Genomic DNA, 18119 nt, shown 5'->3' on the forward strand with positions numbered 1-18119 from the left:
AATTATTTTGATGATTTTGACCCATGTTCTTTCACTGATATGCGTTAAAACTGTTAAATAACAAACGAAACCGTCAACGCCATCTATACGACTGTAGGCCAAAACTAGTAGCGCCCTCTGAACGAGAATAAAATTTTCTTGATTTTCGAGGCACGTTTTTCCTTAGACTGTATCCATCTATTACGGAGTTATATCTATCTTTGATTTCGAATATAGGCATTGGAAAATACTTATGATAAAACTCATCAATTAGAAGATTGCAACAAGCCAAGGTCAGGTTCAGGTTGCGTTATTTTGTCATATGGTACCATAACATATGGTCACTGAAGTTGCATATTAGGTATTAGCTATGCTAAATTTCAGTTCAATCGGAAACCAGTAAGTAGCAATGGGTCAAATTTAACTTGCAAGGTTTGATTACTTTGATTACAGAGAAATACCGGGACACGTAAAGGTAAATAAGTAGTAACAGTATAGCTTCTTATAACTTATAATATATCCTCAAGTTCATATGCTAATATCACATTATCCTACGATTGTTGAGTCACGGCTTACAATTGGTGTCTAAGGATCTGTCTGAGCCTGCAAGTAATCTAGGCGCGAACTAAAAATAAACGTTGTAATCAGCGTTGATTAGCTAATAGAAATGGAAGGGGCATTTCGTCTGCATGCCTCGCTGCACCTAATTGTCGCATAACGCACATTAACGCTTCATTGGTGAAAGTTCTCGTGAGAAAAGCTATGACGAAATTATGACAGACAAGTCGGACAACTGAACAAAATGTTCTGATGGAGATTAGTAGGCCAGCACTCTGATGAAAGATTGCCTTTGAAAATATGAAAAGGCATACAAAACACAATACGTGACTGCTGTGGTCGGACTAGTTATGTACTTATGTAAGACTAACAGTTCATTATTTTTACTTTCTTAAATTATTGCTGAATGCAATTTGCTAAAACAAAGGACATTTTTGACAACACTGAATACAAATTAGAGTTCATTTACTAGTGCAACGGATATGTGCTTGTCTGTCTGTGTCGCTGTTAATCAATTATCAATATTATCATGAACAGTACCTAATTTCATTGTACAACAGTTGGATTTACCGAAATACTTATAAGTGGGTCCTATTTCTTATATGTGGTTTAGTAGTAGTAGTAGTAAACTCTTTATTGTACAAAAATACATATTAAAAATTACATGTTTACCACTCCTTGTTGGTATAGCCTATCATGAGTCTCACTATTCTACAACTTTAAAATGTCCAATTTATTAAGTGGTCACAAAGTTCAGTTAGATCATTAATATTCTGAATATTCATGCATGCACCTGACGCCAGTCAATGTCCGTCCTCGTTTTAGTTCCACCACAATACTTGTACCATAGAAATCATTGTTTTGATGGTTTTGCTCTACTGGCTCTTTGAATAATTTATTCAAATACCCACTGACTGTAAGCTCGACAAGTTTCCCACGTTAACATTTAATGATTGAAATCACACTGCTCGACTTAAATATTCGTGTTATGGCATTAAATTAAGGCCCAATAAATTCCAGCGGTAAATATGCTTGTTTGTAGGTATATGTTGGACACCGAATTCAAAACGAAAAGAATACTATGACTATTTTACAAGCTTGCTAACTCCGTTACAAGTTGTGTGTAGTTATTATGTACAAATACGTGAGGGACAACAGGCTCGTAATTTTCAATACACCTAAACTTTTCCTGTAATTTGCATTACTTGTTCGTTTCTAAGACTTGACAGTGGCTCTGAGACATGTCAAGCCCATGGTGGCTGGAGCTGATGGTTGTCGGGTAGCGTGGTGGTATATCATGTTGTCAATTTTTTTATGTTTTATCATAGTTCAATTTCAATGCAAATTAAACTTCCCCATAACACGAATCATTAATGCAAAAGTATTCTGTTAAGAGTCTCCGGCAAGCTCGGCCGAATTTCACCTTTCCATACAAACGGAGTTCCGTTCTCATTTAAAAACTACGTGTAGGATTGTAATAAAACTTTGCACATACAATGATATGAGGTAAATCTGGGTCTGAAATTAGTTTTTGTAGCTCTAGTACATAAAACAATCGAAATAGAGCGAAAACAAGTTATGTATGAAAAACTTAAATTCGCTGTATTTTTTTACTACGGTATCTGAAGCTAGAACCTTATCCTATTGTAATTACAAAGTTTCAGAGCAATCTAGCTAGTCGTTTTTAAAATGAGAGCGTTACTACGTTTGTATGGAGAACCGAGCTTGCCGGGGACTCTTAACGTCTCGTTACAGAGATTGTGAGCGCGACCCCACGGTTGCCTTTTCCGCTGTACAATTAAACGTCTATTTCACACATAAATTTCACAGGTTAACCTTCGACCGGTCATTACTTCCTATGGTGATTGTTCACTTCCGAACAAGGCATCGGAGCGTGAGTGCATGAATATGGATTGAATTCCAATAGAACCGTCCGGTGATGTCGTGTTCTGACACAGTGAATTTTACGCATGATAGATATTTACGCCTCGGTTGGTCAAATTTGGGACGGTTTTGATTGTAAAATAGGGTGTTGCCTCATATGCATCAGAAACTTCATAGATGAAATCTGTGACAGCAACAACGTTGGCAAATAATAACTCATATTGTACAAAATGCACATTTATACCAATGGTGGATTCAATATTAATTGCATCTTTAGAAATAAACCGCTATGTCAAATAGAATTACGTACTTAATGATGTTAAAACTGTTTTGTATTATTTTCTGAATTCATAAAACCATAGAGTAACGTATACTAGAGCGGTACTGTCATAGTAAATTTTGTAACCCCGGTAAATTCACTGCCATCTGTCGAGACACTTTAAAACTAAAAATGAAGATTTATAAAAATACGATAAAATGTATTTAAATATAGATAAATGATTTTTTTTGTTTGCATTAATTATTTTTATGGTTTTGACCCATGTTCTTTCACTGATATGCGTTAAAATTGTTAAATAACAAACGAAACCGTCAACGCCATCTATACGACAGTAGGCCAAAACTAGTAGCGCCCTCTGAACGAGAATCAAATTCAAGGCACGTTTTTTCCTTAGACTGTATACATCTATTACGGAGTTATATCTATCTTTGATAAAACTGACGTGACATCTTCAGTACAACGTAGAGTAATATAATATCCATATAAAACCAAAATACCTACGCACGATACGTATTGGTAAAACGAAAAATGCGTTACTTAATCGTTAGTCTAATCATGAATTCCATTTCTCTTTCGATTGATACCACTTAAGCGAACTCTTGAAGCTAACAAGCAGCAACTCTAACATCCTGGGTGCAGCAAGATCCAGAAGAGGTACAACAGAGTTGAACTCTAAAATAGATCCGAGGGGGAGCAACTAGCAGCTTCCTTCCTGCGCGCGCATCCGGCGGCGGCGGTGGCTCTCACGCGCCCCTCGCACCATGGACTATGGCATGGTCAATGACCATTTCATTTCACGCCAAATACAGTTACAATTTTCAGGAAAGACCTCTACATACTTAGCATTAGGCGTCACATTATAGTTCTAAAAGCTCTAATTTTAAAGACCGCTATGCTCCGAATGAATAGATAATAAACACTGTAAAATGTTTTCATCAAGTATTACAATCATTTTTTTTAACTACCAATAGCCTCTATATATTCAATGTAAGAAGAAGCCCAAAACTCTTTAAGTCTTAATTGCCGTTGCAAATTTAACCAGAATTCATGACCACAATGTGAACAATGCACCGTATATTAGGGCCGCGGCCGCTTAATTCAGAACCCTTGGTTTATTTCAAGTACGAGTAGGTATTATAGAAGATTACATTAGACATTCCAGTTTTCAGAGAGGTTTGACACGAGTATTACCGTTTCTTTGGAGGCCGGCTTTTATAATCGGATCTTTTTAAGAAATTGCAACTATTCAGTACTTTACCGCCCACGCACTGCAGAGCACGTATACGCGGATACGCCACACGTCTCGGTTCTGAGCTAATTTGACTGAAATGACCCGCAAACTTCCAAATGTCAGTCACAAGCAATGAAAACTACTAGTCAGGAACTTTGATGTGAAATTAAACTACCACATTTGTTTTATTACGTTGAGGTTGAGACTAAGAAAGAGGATATTTATAATTGTTTTATTCCAAGAACATATGAAGTGTTTAGAGTAGAGCATATCATGCGATCCTAATAATCCATGGTTTTGATATCAAAGCGGTGAAATTCTGAGAAAGTATTAACATGTTAAAGTCTTAACGACTTGCTACATAACCTCTTAAGCCGCGCTAGCGGCAGTGACCAAAAAATTATTGAGTTTGTTAACCCACACTACACTACACTACACTACACATACCTAATAGTGTACAATTGTCTAAAATATAAAGTTTGCTGTAAATGGCATCACTTTTTAGCACGGTCTGAGTATCAATCGCGATCCTATAGGTATATTTAGGTAGGAATTTTGTGCTGAGCTTAAACCTACGTTCCGTTCATGGCAAAGTAAAAAACACCTACTTAGTAAAACTTTCATAGGAACTTGATTAAACTTGCTAGAAAAGTATATCATTATGCGCAAATAACGAGCGACGGTGCATGAACAGTTGCAAGCAGTCTTTATTTTTACTCCTCTCTGGTAAAGTAAACTAAACACTCATCAGGTTGTTAACGATGTCTGAAGGAGTGCACTGTGTATGCATTTTGTTTATCTCATGTTCACCTTCGCCTGCGTGTCGAGTGACGTTACCAATGCAAACGATGGCTGGTTCTTCAACTAGGTACCTGTTTTAGTTATTAAGCGCTGTGTCCCACGAAATATAAGTAACAGAAAGTCAGACATTATTTTGTGCACCCAGATTGTAGATATTTGTAAATGGCGACCTAGGCTCTCCGAAACATATATCGCGAGTGACTAAACCATAAAACGTTTCGAGACCAAATTTTTTTCCACGTTCAAGGAAACTTCTTGATAGATATACTATATTATTATCGTTTATAAATTGTGCGATGGGGTTCATGCCAAACGAGCCTGTTTTTAGCATATTTGTACGTCTAAACTATAAGATGACAAATAAAATTGCTTTAAAAATATTCTTTCCGATTATTTTCGATTATGTAATGTTCCACCTTTAGGCCAAGCAATAAGATATAGAGGGAAATGCTTGGAACACATTTTTTTACTCCGTAACTTTGTTTGGACTAGTTAGGAGGTGAACATATCAAAAGTCTCCGGCCGTAGACTTTGAGCTAGGGGGGAGAGGGAGGTTAGAAGGTCCCATTTTTCGGTTTTTCACATATCTTGGAAACTGCATCTTAGCGACATGACTACTTAGACAAACCGAAAGCTGATTAAATTTGCTACATGTTTAATTTAGTCGTTTCTTGATATGTTGAATAGTTTTCGGGATATCCTCTCTTGAAAGTTTGTTTGGGGCTCTCAATTTTATCTTGACTTCTACATCAGTGAAGTAGGCCATGTTTGGTATCGTTTTCGTATAAATCGGAGTGCCAAATTTATTTATGGTATCACATTGACACCATTCCGAAGCAAAAACATATAAACTTTAAACAAATACCTTTTTTTTAAACTCCTCTTCACGCTTAAACCGCTGAACCGATATTTACTTGATTTTTGAATAGAGTTGTATAGCTTTGTATAGATGCATTTGGTATAGAGATATTTTGAGTCCCAAGACAGGACATAAGATAGTTTTTATCTCAAAAATTATCCTTTAAAGGTGTGAAATGGGCTGTGGGGGGAATTCAGCTTTTTCGCCGAAACTAAATTCCTGAGGTTCATACTAACCCAAGAAAATTAAAGATATCTGCGGAAATAATTCGTGTAGTTTTGAAAATTGGTATAGTTGTACCTTGTGGTGTCCAGATAAACATACTAAAAGTCCTCGGGGGTGGGGGGTGAGCTGAGGGTGTAGGGGGGGGGGGGGGGGGTTGAAGGTATATTTTTTCAGATTTTTGCTCGTATCTCGAAAATATCTGTACGAATAGCATTATAATTACTTCGAACAAAAGTTTCTACATAAAATTTTCTACAAATTAGGTTATATTTATTTCTACTCTACGATCAATACTTTAGGAGCTACAGGGTGTATAAGTTAACAAATAGATGAAAAATGTTTAGTATAGAATAAGCAAGTTGAGTCACCTGCTGATCAAAAATAAAAATAAACCGGCCAAGAGCATGTCGGGTCATGCTCAGTGTATGGTTTTGTACTTCCGTAGTTACCCGCCCGGCAAAATATACTTTTTGCAAAAACTCAAAAATGGCTTAACCGATCAGGTTTGCTATAGTTTTACTTGAAAGTCTTTAATAAGCTTTACTTTCACGATTTTTTTCATATTTTTTGGACCCATGCTTCAAAAGTTAGACCATGGTCGAGAAGTGGGGATGAATTTTTTTTTCGCTTCCACCCTATAGTGTGGGATATCATTGGATAGGTCTTTTAAAACGAATATGAGTCTTTAAGAACATTTTTTTGGTAAACGTGATTATATTTTCGGAAATATTCGCTTTGAAAGAAAAATAATGTTTGTGAGTCCCCGCTCTAACTTTTGAATCACGAGTCCAAAAAAAGAGCTTAGTAAAGAATTTCATGGAAAACTATAGCGAATCTGATCGGTTAAGCCGTTTTTGAGTTTTTGCAAAAAGTATATTTTGACGTATGGGTAACTACGGAACTCTACACTGAGCAAGGCCCGACATGATGTTGGCCGTTTATTTTTATAATTGATCAGCAGATGACTAAGCTTGCTTATTCTAAACTAAACATTTGAGTTATGATGAGCAACTACGAAAAAACGACGTTTTCTTAAATCATCGTATTTTTTATCTCTTTGTTAATTTAAACATCCTGTACCTCGTAAAGTATTAATCGTAGAGTAAAAATGAATATGACCTAATTAGTAGAAAATTTTATGTAGAATCTTTTGTCCGAAGTAATTATAATGATTGTTTAACTCTCGTATCGGTTTTGGATCACAACCCTATTTTCTTACGACTTCCGTGATATTTAGGGCAACACTAAGAGTCCATTTCCGGTAGCTATAACTCGTTCTCGTTACTTTCGGAGAGCACACATTGTCCTGTGCTCCGTTGTCGAAAACTACCTTAGTCGCTCTTTAGCCTTAACCAAGTATAGAATAGTATAAAATCAGTGCCAATCACATGTGTGCGGTGGAAAAGTACAAAGCTAAGCTCGTAGGCTGGTCCAGGTAGAGGGTAATTCGGTAAGACAGCAGCTGCACGATATTCCTAGATACCAGAGCCGCCCAAAGCTAGCCTTCTTCGCAGCAAACCTCGAGTTCAAGGTATGTGATTTGTGCACTTTCCATTGATATTTACTTGTTCCGCGATTTCTTATTAAAATATAGTATACACGGGTGTGTAAAGTTAGTGTAAACATTTTTTAGCAAATACAGTCCATTAATCAATTTTATCGTTATTGCATCTAAAAACATTGTTCCTTCGACCCGATAATTGTGAAAAGTTACCTATTTTAAGCTAAAAATATCATATTTGTCGCGTTGTAAAATTTGATTTTTTATTGTACTCGTAGGGTACTTATTTCGTTCGGTTAGTTAATGGCTGCCGGAAAGTTCGACTTGGTAGTTTACTAGGTTGGTAGAATTTAGTAGTATTTTTGTTGGCAGCATTGTGACAGCTGCGTTCCGTTTATCCATTCGTGAATTGTCGTTGCCTTATAAGTTACTTGTCAAGCCAAGTGACAGATACGCTCCATTTTTCCGTTCTTGTCACTGTCACTGCTGTCAGTTGTTATCTATACCGTATTCTGTAAACAAAAACACTTATTGTCGTTTTCGTTCCGTGTTTTCTTGTATATTACGCGGATTTTCGTTTCGGTTTCTGTTTATTACGCGGAGATAACAATGGTTTCGGACAGTGAAAAAAGTGGTGACAGTGTCAGTGCTGATCCGGATACGATAGAGCGTAACTATGCTATCATGAGACTAGAATTTTTGTATGACTGTGATGACCTAGATGGGTATGTAGATTCAGATATAGCGGACATCACGTCCTCTTTTCATAGTTCTCAAAAGCTTATTTTAGCAAAGTGTAAAGATATTAGTGCAGAATTCTCGGTTACAGTTGACTTTGAACGCAAGGTGAAATCAATATTGAGTAGGTTACGGCAAAAGGCGCCAGTCATAAAGAGTGATGAAGATTCTTTCAAAACCAAAAAATGTGAAAGTGTTTCGGCCAAATTACCTAAAATTCAGATTAAACCTTTTGATGGTAAATTAGAGAATTGGTTATCGTTCATTGAATTGTTTAATTCATTGATTCACAAACGAGATATAGCAAACATAGAAAAGTTGCACTATCTATTAACATGCGTTCAAGGTAAGGCGTTAGACTTAATAAAGAATTACCCAATTTCAGACGACAGTTACATAGATGCTTATAATGCACTCAACGACTTCTACAATAAGAAACGACAGATAGTTTTTAGTTATTATGAGAAAATGTTGTTGTGTGAGCAAGTCAAGTCGAAGTCTGCAGTGGAATTGGAAAAAGTAAGTCGCACATTTAAGGAAACCTTACAGGTTTTAGGAAAATTTGGTTTACCGGATAAAAATTTTATGCTATTTTATTTAATGTGGTCCAAATTAGATAAATCAACACGTGAGGCTTTTCAACTCGAATTTAATTCAAATGAAATTCCTGACTTTGAAGTTTTGCAACAATTTCTTGAAAAGCAGATTCGTGCATTAGAAGCGACGGACACTAAGTCTATGGTAGGTGGCAATTCTTCAAATAAGACACAAACTAATGTTACTTTTAATCAAAAAAAGACAAAGGTCACTCTTGTGGCAGCAACAGCAGTATGTGACTTCTGTTCTGACCAGCATAGTTTGGATACTTGTGACAAATTTAAAAAGTTAGATGCCTCTGCCCGGTTTAAATTCATTAAAGGGAAAGGTTTGTGCGTGTCTTGTTTTTCAAAGAACCATAAAGTAAAGCAGTGTCAGAACACATCACGTTGTAGTATTTGTGGGTACTCACACAACACTTTATTACATTTCGGTAAAAAGGAAGATGAACATTCGGAAACTGTTCCTTCACCGCAACCAGTTGTGAGCGGTTCGTCGAACAGTGCAGTGAGTTTGACCACTGTCTCAGATAATGGAACAGTTGTCTTTGCTACTGCTCGAGTAGCTGTTAGAGATGGCTCGGGCCAGTATCAGCTTGTTCGTGCTTTGCTAGATCCTGCTAGTGCGGTTAACTTCATGTCACAAGATTGTGTTAAGCGGCTCGGGCTGCACATTAGTCAATCGGGTGAATCAATAACTGGCATTGGACACACCGGGGTTAATTCTTGTGGTTCTTTAGTGTGTTCTGTTAAACCCAATCGAACAAATGTAAAGGGTTTTGATTGTCGAGTAGCCTTGCTTCCTTCCATCGTTCCAGACCAGCCATGCTTTGCAATTAATTCGTCGCAATGGCCGCATATTAAACACTTGTCTCTTGCTGACCCTGACTTTGCTACTCCGGGACCAATCGATTTACTTTTTAATGCTCAGATTTTCGCTTCGTCTCTTCTGAGCGGTCGAAGAGATGGCAAGCCGGGTCAACCAAGAGCAATAGAGACCACTTTTGGTTGGGTTCTTATGGGGGACTGCAGTGATTGTTATGCACAATCCTTTGCAACTTGTCGGAAGGATTGTTTTTTCGTGCCGAACCCTTCGCAATCAGATTTGTCGTTGGATAGTTCTCTAAAAAGGTTTTGGGAGTTAGAAAATATTAGTAGTCCCAGTAAACCTGTGTTGTCGAAAGAGGACCAACTTTGCGAAGATACGTTCGTTAATAATTTTTGTCGTACGAGTGAAGGCCGTTTCGAGGTACCCTTACCTTTCGTCGACCCTACGAATAAGCCTACATTTTCGGACACTCGTGAAAACGCATTGCGAAGACTTTTCTCGTTAGAGCGCAAGCTATCTCGGCATGCGGATTTTCGTAAAGCTTATGTCTCTTTCATGGAAGAGTATGAAACCAGCGGTCACATGGAACAGGTAGAGCCTCCTTCAAGTAGTGTCGGGAAATTTAACTACGTGCCACACCATGCTGTGTTGCGTCCAGAGTCTGTCTCTACGCCTCTTCGTGCAGTTTTCGATGCAAGTGCTCGAGACAGCAACGGTATATCGCTGAATGATACCCTTTTGGCAGGACCTAAATTACAAACTAATATCTTTGATGTACTTACTCGATTTCGGTGGCACAAAGTAGTTTTCACAGGTGACATTAAAGCCATGTACCGTCAGATTCTCGTGCCGGAAGAAGACACGGATTATCAGCGGATTTTGTGGCGTTCCTCGAGTGACGGCCCGGTTAAAGACTATAGATTGCGCACAGTTACTTATGGGGTAAAGTCAGCTCCGTACCAAGCTTTGCGGACTATAGCGCAGTTGGCTAAGGAGACTGAAACCGTCTATCCTGAAGGTGCACGCGTGCTAGGTAGAGATATTTATGTCGATGACATTGTCACGGGCGCTGACTCTATTGAGCAAGCTTTACAAATCAGATCAGACCTCTCCAAAATTTTGTCGTCGGGTGGGTTCCATTTGAGAAAATGGACCTCCAATCAAAAGGGATTTATCGCTGATCTTCCCTCCTCGGAGTTATATTCAAGTGAATTCAAACACTTTGACGAACTCTCTGACTTGTCGCTTAAAATATTAGGTTTGTCGTGGCGTCCTCAGACAGATTCGTTCCAGTTTGAGGTAGCGACACCCACTGATCAAAGATGCACCAAGCGCATTATCTTGTCGAACATCGCACGCATCTATGATCCGTTAGGATTCCTCTGTCCTGTCGCTTTCCATGCGAAATACTTAATGCAGGTCCTGTGGTCATCCGGGGTCCAGTGGGACGATGATGTACCTGAAGCAGTTGCCTTAGAGTGGAAGAGACTCAGATCTCAATTGTCGTTGTTGAAATCCGTAGTCATTCCTCGTCGCATCATCCACTCTTTTGTTTCGTTACAATTGCATGGATATTGTGATGCCTCAGAACGAGGCTACGCCGCTGTCGTTTACTGTCGTGTTGTTACTGCAGAGGGCTCTATATTTGTAGAGTTCTGCTGTGCAAAATCGAAGGTTGCGCCCTTGCGTAAACAATCTATTTGTCGTCTGGAGCTTCAGGCTGCCGTCCTGCTGGCGGATCTGATGCAGTCTGTCCAAGAAGCGTTAGAACCTCTGCATGTTGTGGAGGAAATATGTGCCTGGTCTGACTCTAGCGTAACTTTGGCTTGGATTAAGTCGTGTCCATCGCGCTGGAAAACCTTTGTGGCTAACCGAGTTAGCCATATACAGGATATAATCGCTCCTGATCGTTGGCACCATGTAAGCACCCATCATAATCCTGCTGACGCAGGATCCAGAGGGTTATTGCCTGGAGACCTGGTCGATTGTGATCTTTGGTGGAAGGGCCCTTCATGGCTCCTAGAGAAGGAAGAAGATTGGCCTTGTTCAGCTTTGGACGCTCCAGCCAACGATGCTATCGTTGATGAGCAACGGATTTGTAGTTTAGTCGCCACCAGCGAACCTGACTTGGTTGATACACTTCTCAACAGGTTTTCCTCGCTTTTCACATTAAAGCGTGTGTTAGCCTACTGTTTTCGTTTCTTACGGTCGTCTAAGAACGAGAAGGTTGTCGGATCTCTACAGTCCTCTGAGACGACAGCAGCTCTCATGTTTTTAGTAAAACATGTGCAGCTCACTTCGTTCGGTGTAGAGATCAATCACTTGAGAGAGGGTCGTTTAAATTCATTGCCAAAATACTTGCGCAAGCTTTCGTTGTTCATTGATAGTGCGGGTATCGTCAGGGTGGGCGGTCGCTTGGCTAATTCGCCTATTAAATATTCGGTCAAGCATCCTATATTATTGCCTCGCTCCCACCGGTTAACAGTCTTAATAATTGACGAATATCATAGAAGATTCTTACACCCAGGTGCCCAAACGTTACAAAATTTACTTGTGCAATCCTTTTGGATTTTATCGCCCAAGCGAGCAATCCAGGCAGTGATTGGTGGCTGCGTCAAATGCTTCCGCGCCAATCCCTCCCCGGCGTCTGCGCCGCTTATGGGAAATTTACCCTTATGTCGGGTTTCTCAAATAAAACCTTTTTCGAGTGTCGCCATAGATTATGGCGGACCTTTCGATATCGCCTTCGCACGTGGTCGCGGTGTTAAGACGTTCAAAGGATATATTTGTGTCTTTGTTTGTACCAGCACCAAGGCCATCCACATTGAACTTGCTTCAGAGTTGTCGACTGAAGCTTTTCTCTGTGCACTGAAACGTTTTGTCGCTCGTCGCGGTCGGTGTAGCCATATTGTCTCTGATCAAGGTCGAAACTTTGTTGGAGCCAGTAATTACCTCGGTTCTCTCATGAAAGGTGCTGCTGATGCGGAAGAAATAAAATTCTCATTTAATCCACCGGGAAGTCCCCACTTCAATGGCTTAGCCGAAGCTGGGATTCGTTCAGTAAAAACGCATCTAGCTAGAGTTATAGGGAACCAGAGGTTAACCTTCGAACAGCTTTATACCGTGACGACAATTATTGAATCTTTGCTGAACTCTCGTCCTTTGACTCCCCTCAGCTCGGACTCAAATGACCTCGCCGCGCTCACGCCCGGTCATTTTCTAACGTTAGAACCTCTGTCGATCGTCCCTGAGGAAACTCTTGTCGATCAAAAAATAAGCCCCTGCCATCGCTGGAAGCTGATCCAGAAAATGCATCATTACTTTTGGCGCAGGTGGCATGCTGAATACGTTCATACCTTGCAACAGAGGACAAAATGGAATAAAGTGAACACGAATATTGTCGTCGGTTCCTTGGTTCTGTTGTTGAATGAGCAGACAAGTCCCTTAAAATGGCCGCTTGGCCGCATTGTGGCTCTACATCCTGGAGCTGATGGTGTGTGCAGGGTTGTCACAGTTCAGACAGCTACTGGTCAATACAGAAGACCCGTCGTCAAGCTGTGCCCACTGCCACTTTCAGATTAACATCCATAGTATCGTCACTTAGCATAGATTTAGTCTTAAGTTTGTCGTATTCTAATGCTATTAAATATTGTATATTTAGGTAGGCGGTATGTTTAACTCTCGTATCGGTTTTGGATCACAACCCTATTTTCTTACGACTTCCGTGATATTTAGGGCAACACTAAGAGTCCATTTCCGGTAGCTATAACTCGTTCTCGTTACTTTCGGAGAGCACACATTGTCCTGTGCTCCGTTGTCGAAAACTACCTTAGTCGCTCTTTAGCCTTAACCAAGTATAGAATAGTATAAAATCAGTGCCAATCACATGTGTGCGGTGGAAAAGTACAAAGCTAAGCTCGTAGGCTGGTCCAGGTAGAGGGTAATTCGGTAAGACAGCAGCTGCACGATATTCCTAGATACCAGAGCCGCCCAAAGCTAGCCTTCTTCGCAGCAAACCTCGAGTTCAAGGTATGTGATTTGTGCACTTTCCATTGATATTTACTTGTTCCGCGATTTCTTATTAAAATATAGTATACACGGGTGTGTAAAGTTAGTGTAAACATTTTTTAGCAAATACAGTCCATTAATCAATTTTATCGTTATTGCATCTAAAAACAATGATATTCGTACAGATATTCGAGATATGAGCAAAAATCTGAAAAAGGTACCTTCAACCCCCCCCCACCCCCCTACACTCTTAGCTCACCCCCTACCCCCGAGGACTTTTAGTATGTTCATCTGGATACCACAAGGTATAACTGTACCAATTTTTAAAACTACACGAATTATTTCCGCAGATCGCCCATTTTCGGCTTAATTTGACGTAGCTATACTGTTTAAGTTAAGGATATCATCTCAAATTTCATTTAAATTGGTACAGCGGTTATTGATTCCCCACACAAACTTCCACCCCACTTTTCACACTCTCAAAAGATGTTTTGGCCATAAAAACTATCCTATGTCCTGTCCCGGGACTTAAACTATCTCTATACCAAATTTCGTTAATCTGAGAAAACATCATACCTATTATGCCTAATGAATGACTACCTATACTAATATGTGAATTTTATACTTACTATGATACACTTTTATTTTAACCGCAGAAGCTCATAAAGACCCTCTTTATGTTTCGAAAACGGCAGAGAAAGTTGCATTTTATCCTCAAGAGTGTCGAAGTAATTTCGTAGTTAGTATTTTCGTAGCGTTGGTGTTGAGAAATAATTTGAGTTTCACTTGGTAGCAAAGTTTGTCTAGACATTTAAAAAAAATTGATTATTCATTGGATAGAAACTTGCTAGAGTACATTCTGTTTTTTAAGTCAATTCCTACTCTTTGGCTAATGTCAATCATTCCCGCACCGAAAACTCCGATGTATGCTTATAATAATAATTACAGGGTCTTAATTAACGCTTTTAAGAGTTTTAAGTAAACATTTCCCAGTTATCGATCAATATGACTTATGAGAGGGCAAACAAAAATAACAATGTTGACCATTACAAACTTTGTAAGGCTGAACAAAGCCGTAAGCAATAACAAAATATGAAATTGGAAACAAGTCAATTGACCCGAATGGAGGGGTGCGTATACTGCGTATGCACACAGTATTCCCGTTGCGGACGAAGGAAGGAAGTCGAATGATTAAGCCTACCAGGTTATGCTGAATCTCAAAATCCCACCAAAATCTGTCAAGACAATGCGTAAATGAAAATCACAGTGTGACTATTTAAATTCTATTTTACTCAATACTAGTTAAACGCAAAAAAAGTATTTAAGGAAAAAGAGATTTTTACGAAATTAAATGGTTTTGAAATATAAATATTTTTTTCAGTTAAGTACTTATAGTTCGATGGATACCATAAAGTCTCGTTCTCGTTTTTAAACGCAAATAGTAATTTACAGAACGCTTTAGTCAGTCTAAAGGGGCCCACTGACTATCAGTCCGCCGGACGATATCGGCCTGTCAGTTGTTCGGAACTGTCAAATTTTTGTTCTAACTGATGACAGGCCGATATCGTCCGGCGGACTGATAGTCAGTGGGCCCCTTAAGCTAAGCTGGACCGACTTTTAAAGAAAAAAGTGAGGTGCAGCATGCTAGCTTGGTCCTACTCTATACCTTTGTGTACAAAGAAATCGGACCACGGGACACTTACTGCACGCTTTTAACTGTTTAATTAAATTATTTAACCGCTTATCATCAACCGTTTGCTTGTTTGCGAACGACGTAGTGTCATAAATACATCATTATTTTCCGAGTACAATAAAAATGATAATGATTAGTGTTATACCTTGTTATACTGGTATACCGGAGTGATCGACCTCCCTAAGTACGGTACGCGGTTGTAACAACACCCTGCGTCTCGCCCTGAGGTCTCGCCACTCGAAACTTTTTTTGCGTAGGGGCGTAAATTGGACGCGGCTGATAATTTCGACATTAACCAGCAGTAGCCGCCTGTCAGGGTTTGGCGGGAACAGCGCGTTTTATGTCAGTTTTTGTGCACTCCAATGATGGATAGGATAACAGAGTAGTTAAAATGAATGAATTGTTTGTATTTAGTACCGATGTGATTTGGAGTAGGTACTTCCCGTAGGTTATTCAGAATGAAATCACGTTTTCTGACTAAATTGATTTCAATTTCAACAAAATGTTTTTAAAACCAGTATTATGTACTACACAGACTGTTTTAAATATATATACTGTATTTTAATAAAGATAATTATTTACAAGATAAATTAAAAAACATTAAAAACCTAAAGTTGCATGGGGTATCGTCCCCAGGACGCTTGCTGCGTTTCCCCGCTGGATTGCCAGACTAGGCGCTGAGCGAAATATTCGCCCGCTAGTAAGTCGCCAGACACCCAGACAAGTTTATTAGAAATTTCTGTTTTTGTCTTAATACTTGTAATACATACCGTGTCAATAGTTCTCTTAAATTGTCCCTAGATCTAGTTTTATGTTGACATATTCCCTTAGGAAGTTCGCGGCAGGGTGTGACAAATAAGACCCATTTGTGTTCTGTTGTTTACTTTGGTATTTTAAGTCAATTCTTCGTAATATACCTATTTTATAAAATAATATTTTTTGTAAGATCTGTTCGCTAATGAAACTTCGTTAAACTTTATACTTAAAACACAAGATTTAAGGTAGTTAAGACTAAATTCAAAATGTTTACTGTCTAAATCGTTTTATACCTCAAAAACCTACGCATAGTTTAAATTTGTGGTTATATAAAAAGTCTACGGTGTACAATAGTCATTTCCGCATTGGTACCATGATGATTTTAATTAGGTTTAATGAGATATATGTAGACGTCTGGACTTAATCTCAGTCTGACACGAGCAGTACGAATGTTGCTCGGGCCCATATTCAGAAAATAAATTGCAATATTATATACCAATTTAATATGAATACCAGGCGTGCCGTTCTCACATATCTAGGCTACGCTCTACAGCAAGCGAGCAGAGTTGATTAATTATGTTTTGATATCATTTTTAAACCTTAACAAACAAATAAACATTTCAGAATAAGCCCCAGTATCATCAACGCTCATGTATTGCGTAGGTATATTATCAATTGGTAGAGATTCACGCACATAATAAAAACACTATATCGCATTAAAAGGCCATAGGTCCTCGATACGGTAAATATCAACTTTATTAGATAATTTTTAAAGTAATTATTTTTGTATGGCAACATATATTTCACCAACAGCACGTCGCCACTTAATGTGGAAAACGAGAATAACACACGATAAGCTGTCGTTTTTGTAATTGATTTGTGTTATAGGTACCTATTCGTAAATCAGAATAGTAACTCGTTCGAGAGACAAGGTGATCTTTGACTGCTATTGATTTTGCAACCGAAAAGGTTTGATGCATCAGCATCAGCAAAAACACAACACTTTAATGGCATTACGATTACACGATATAGATTGCCGGGACAGTTTCTGTTTACCATTAAAATATGTAGTTTGCCCAATAGTAAAATGGTCTCAGAAAATATATAAAATTCTGCAGTAAATTCGTCTTATCGAAGTTAGGTATGTTTTACGATCGACTGCGTAACTTACGATGATACTGTGTCTTGTATAACAATAACAAAGTTGTAACAACTAGTGTAAATAATAAAAACGTGTTCCGTTTTCTCATGTAAATAGATACATATCTACGCAGTGCTTTTTAGATAAATTAATGATTTTAAAGGATTACGAAACCTACAAAATGCAGTATATTGTTCAATTGAAATAGTCAACTCAGTGATGGTTGTTATTATTAATAGTTTTTAATTTATTTTCTTATGCAGCACTAAGCGCGATTGACCTTTCAATCCGTGATCTAGATACTATATATTTCACACGCAAGTACGAAAGTCATTAGTGATGGTGGAAAACAACATGTAAATAAATAAAAGTGTTACTTACCTGCTGGACGCTGCATTCGGCACCACAGTTGACGTCGAAGCGGCCATCTCCAGTACGGTTCTGAAACAAGCCATAACATTTACCTAGTAACAAAATACTTTGACAGCGTTTAAAAAAAAAGAGTAGTCGACGTCCAAAGTGGATAACGCACAGAGAAAGCACATGAAGTTCAAATTGATGTCAATACACTAACAGCAAAGAATGATCGCGGTCATACAAAGTTACCCATAGACATTGCTTTTGATGGATAGACTGGAAAAAAGCATATTGGCGAAATAAAATTGTAATTTCTCGTCACAGGTAGGCCTAATCATTGCTTTAGTAAATTTGGTTAGGTATTGGTATAATCCTAGTACCTATAACCTACAATGCAGAGGCGAAAGACCTGTTAATCTGCTTATCTAACTAATTAATTTAACAAATCTATACTGACATTTATTGTATACCACATCGCATCGGTGACCATTAAGCCCGCTTGATGGTAAGCTGTTACCGTAGTTATGGATGCCAGCGACTCCAGGGGTGTTACATGTGCGTTGCCAACCTCTTTTAAAACCAAAACACTACTTTTTTTAAGAACCTCATACATAATGTACCATGTCTCCTCTTTCCGCTCTAAACTCAGCTGGTTTCCTATACGTGTTCGTCGAAATATTCGC

The 18119-nt window shown here is 38.6% G+C and overlaps 1 protein-coding gene across 1 annotated transcript in view; it reads right to left on the minus strand.

The window, feature by feature from the left end:
- LOC134744713 (proto-oncogene tyrosine-protein kinase ROS) overlaps positions 1 to 18119 on the minus strand; it is an 82816-nt gene that overhangs the window by 53692 nt on the left and 11005 nt on the right. Inside the window, exon 2 of the mRNA XM_063678632.1 lies at positions 17461 to 17520. Within this exon, the coding sequence (XP_063534702.1) occupies positions 17461 to 17520 (60 nt within the window). The remainder of the gene's footprint in view (positions 1 to 17460; positions 17521 to 18119) is intronic.

The sequence above is a fragment of the Cydia strobilella genome, chromosome 10 (assembly GCF_947568885.1).
Source record: "Cydia strobilella chromosome 10, ilCydStro3.1, whole genome shotgun sequence".
In the NCBI taxonomy this organism is placed as follows: domain Eukaryota; kingdom Metazoa; phylum Arthropoda; class Insecta; order Lepidoptera; family Tortricidae; genus Cydia; species Cydia strobilella.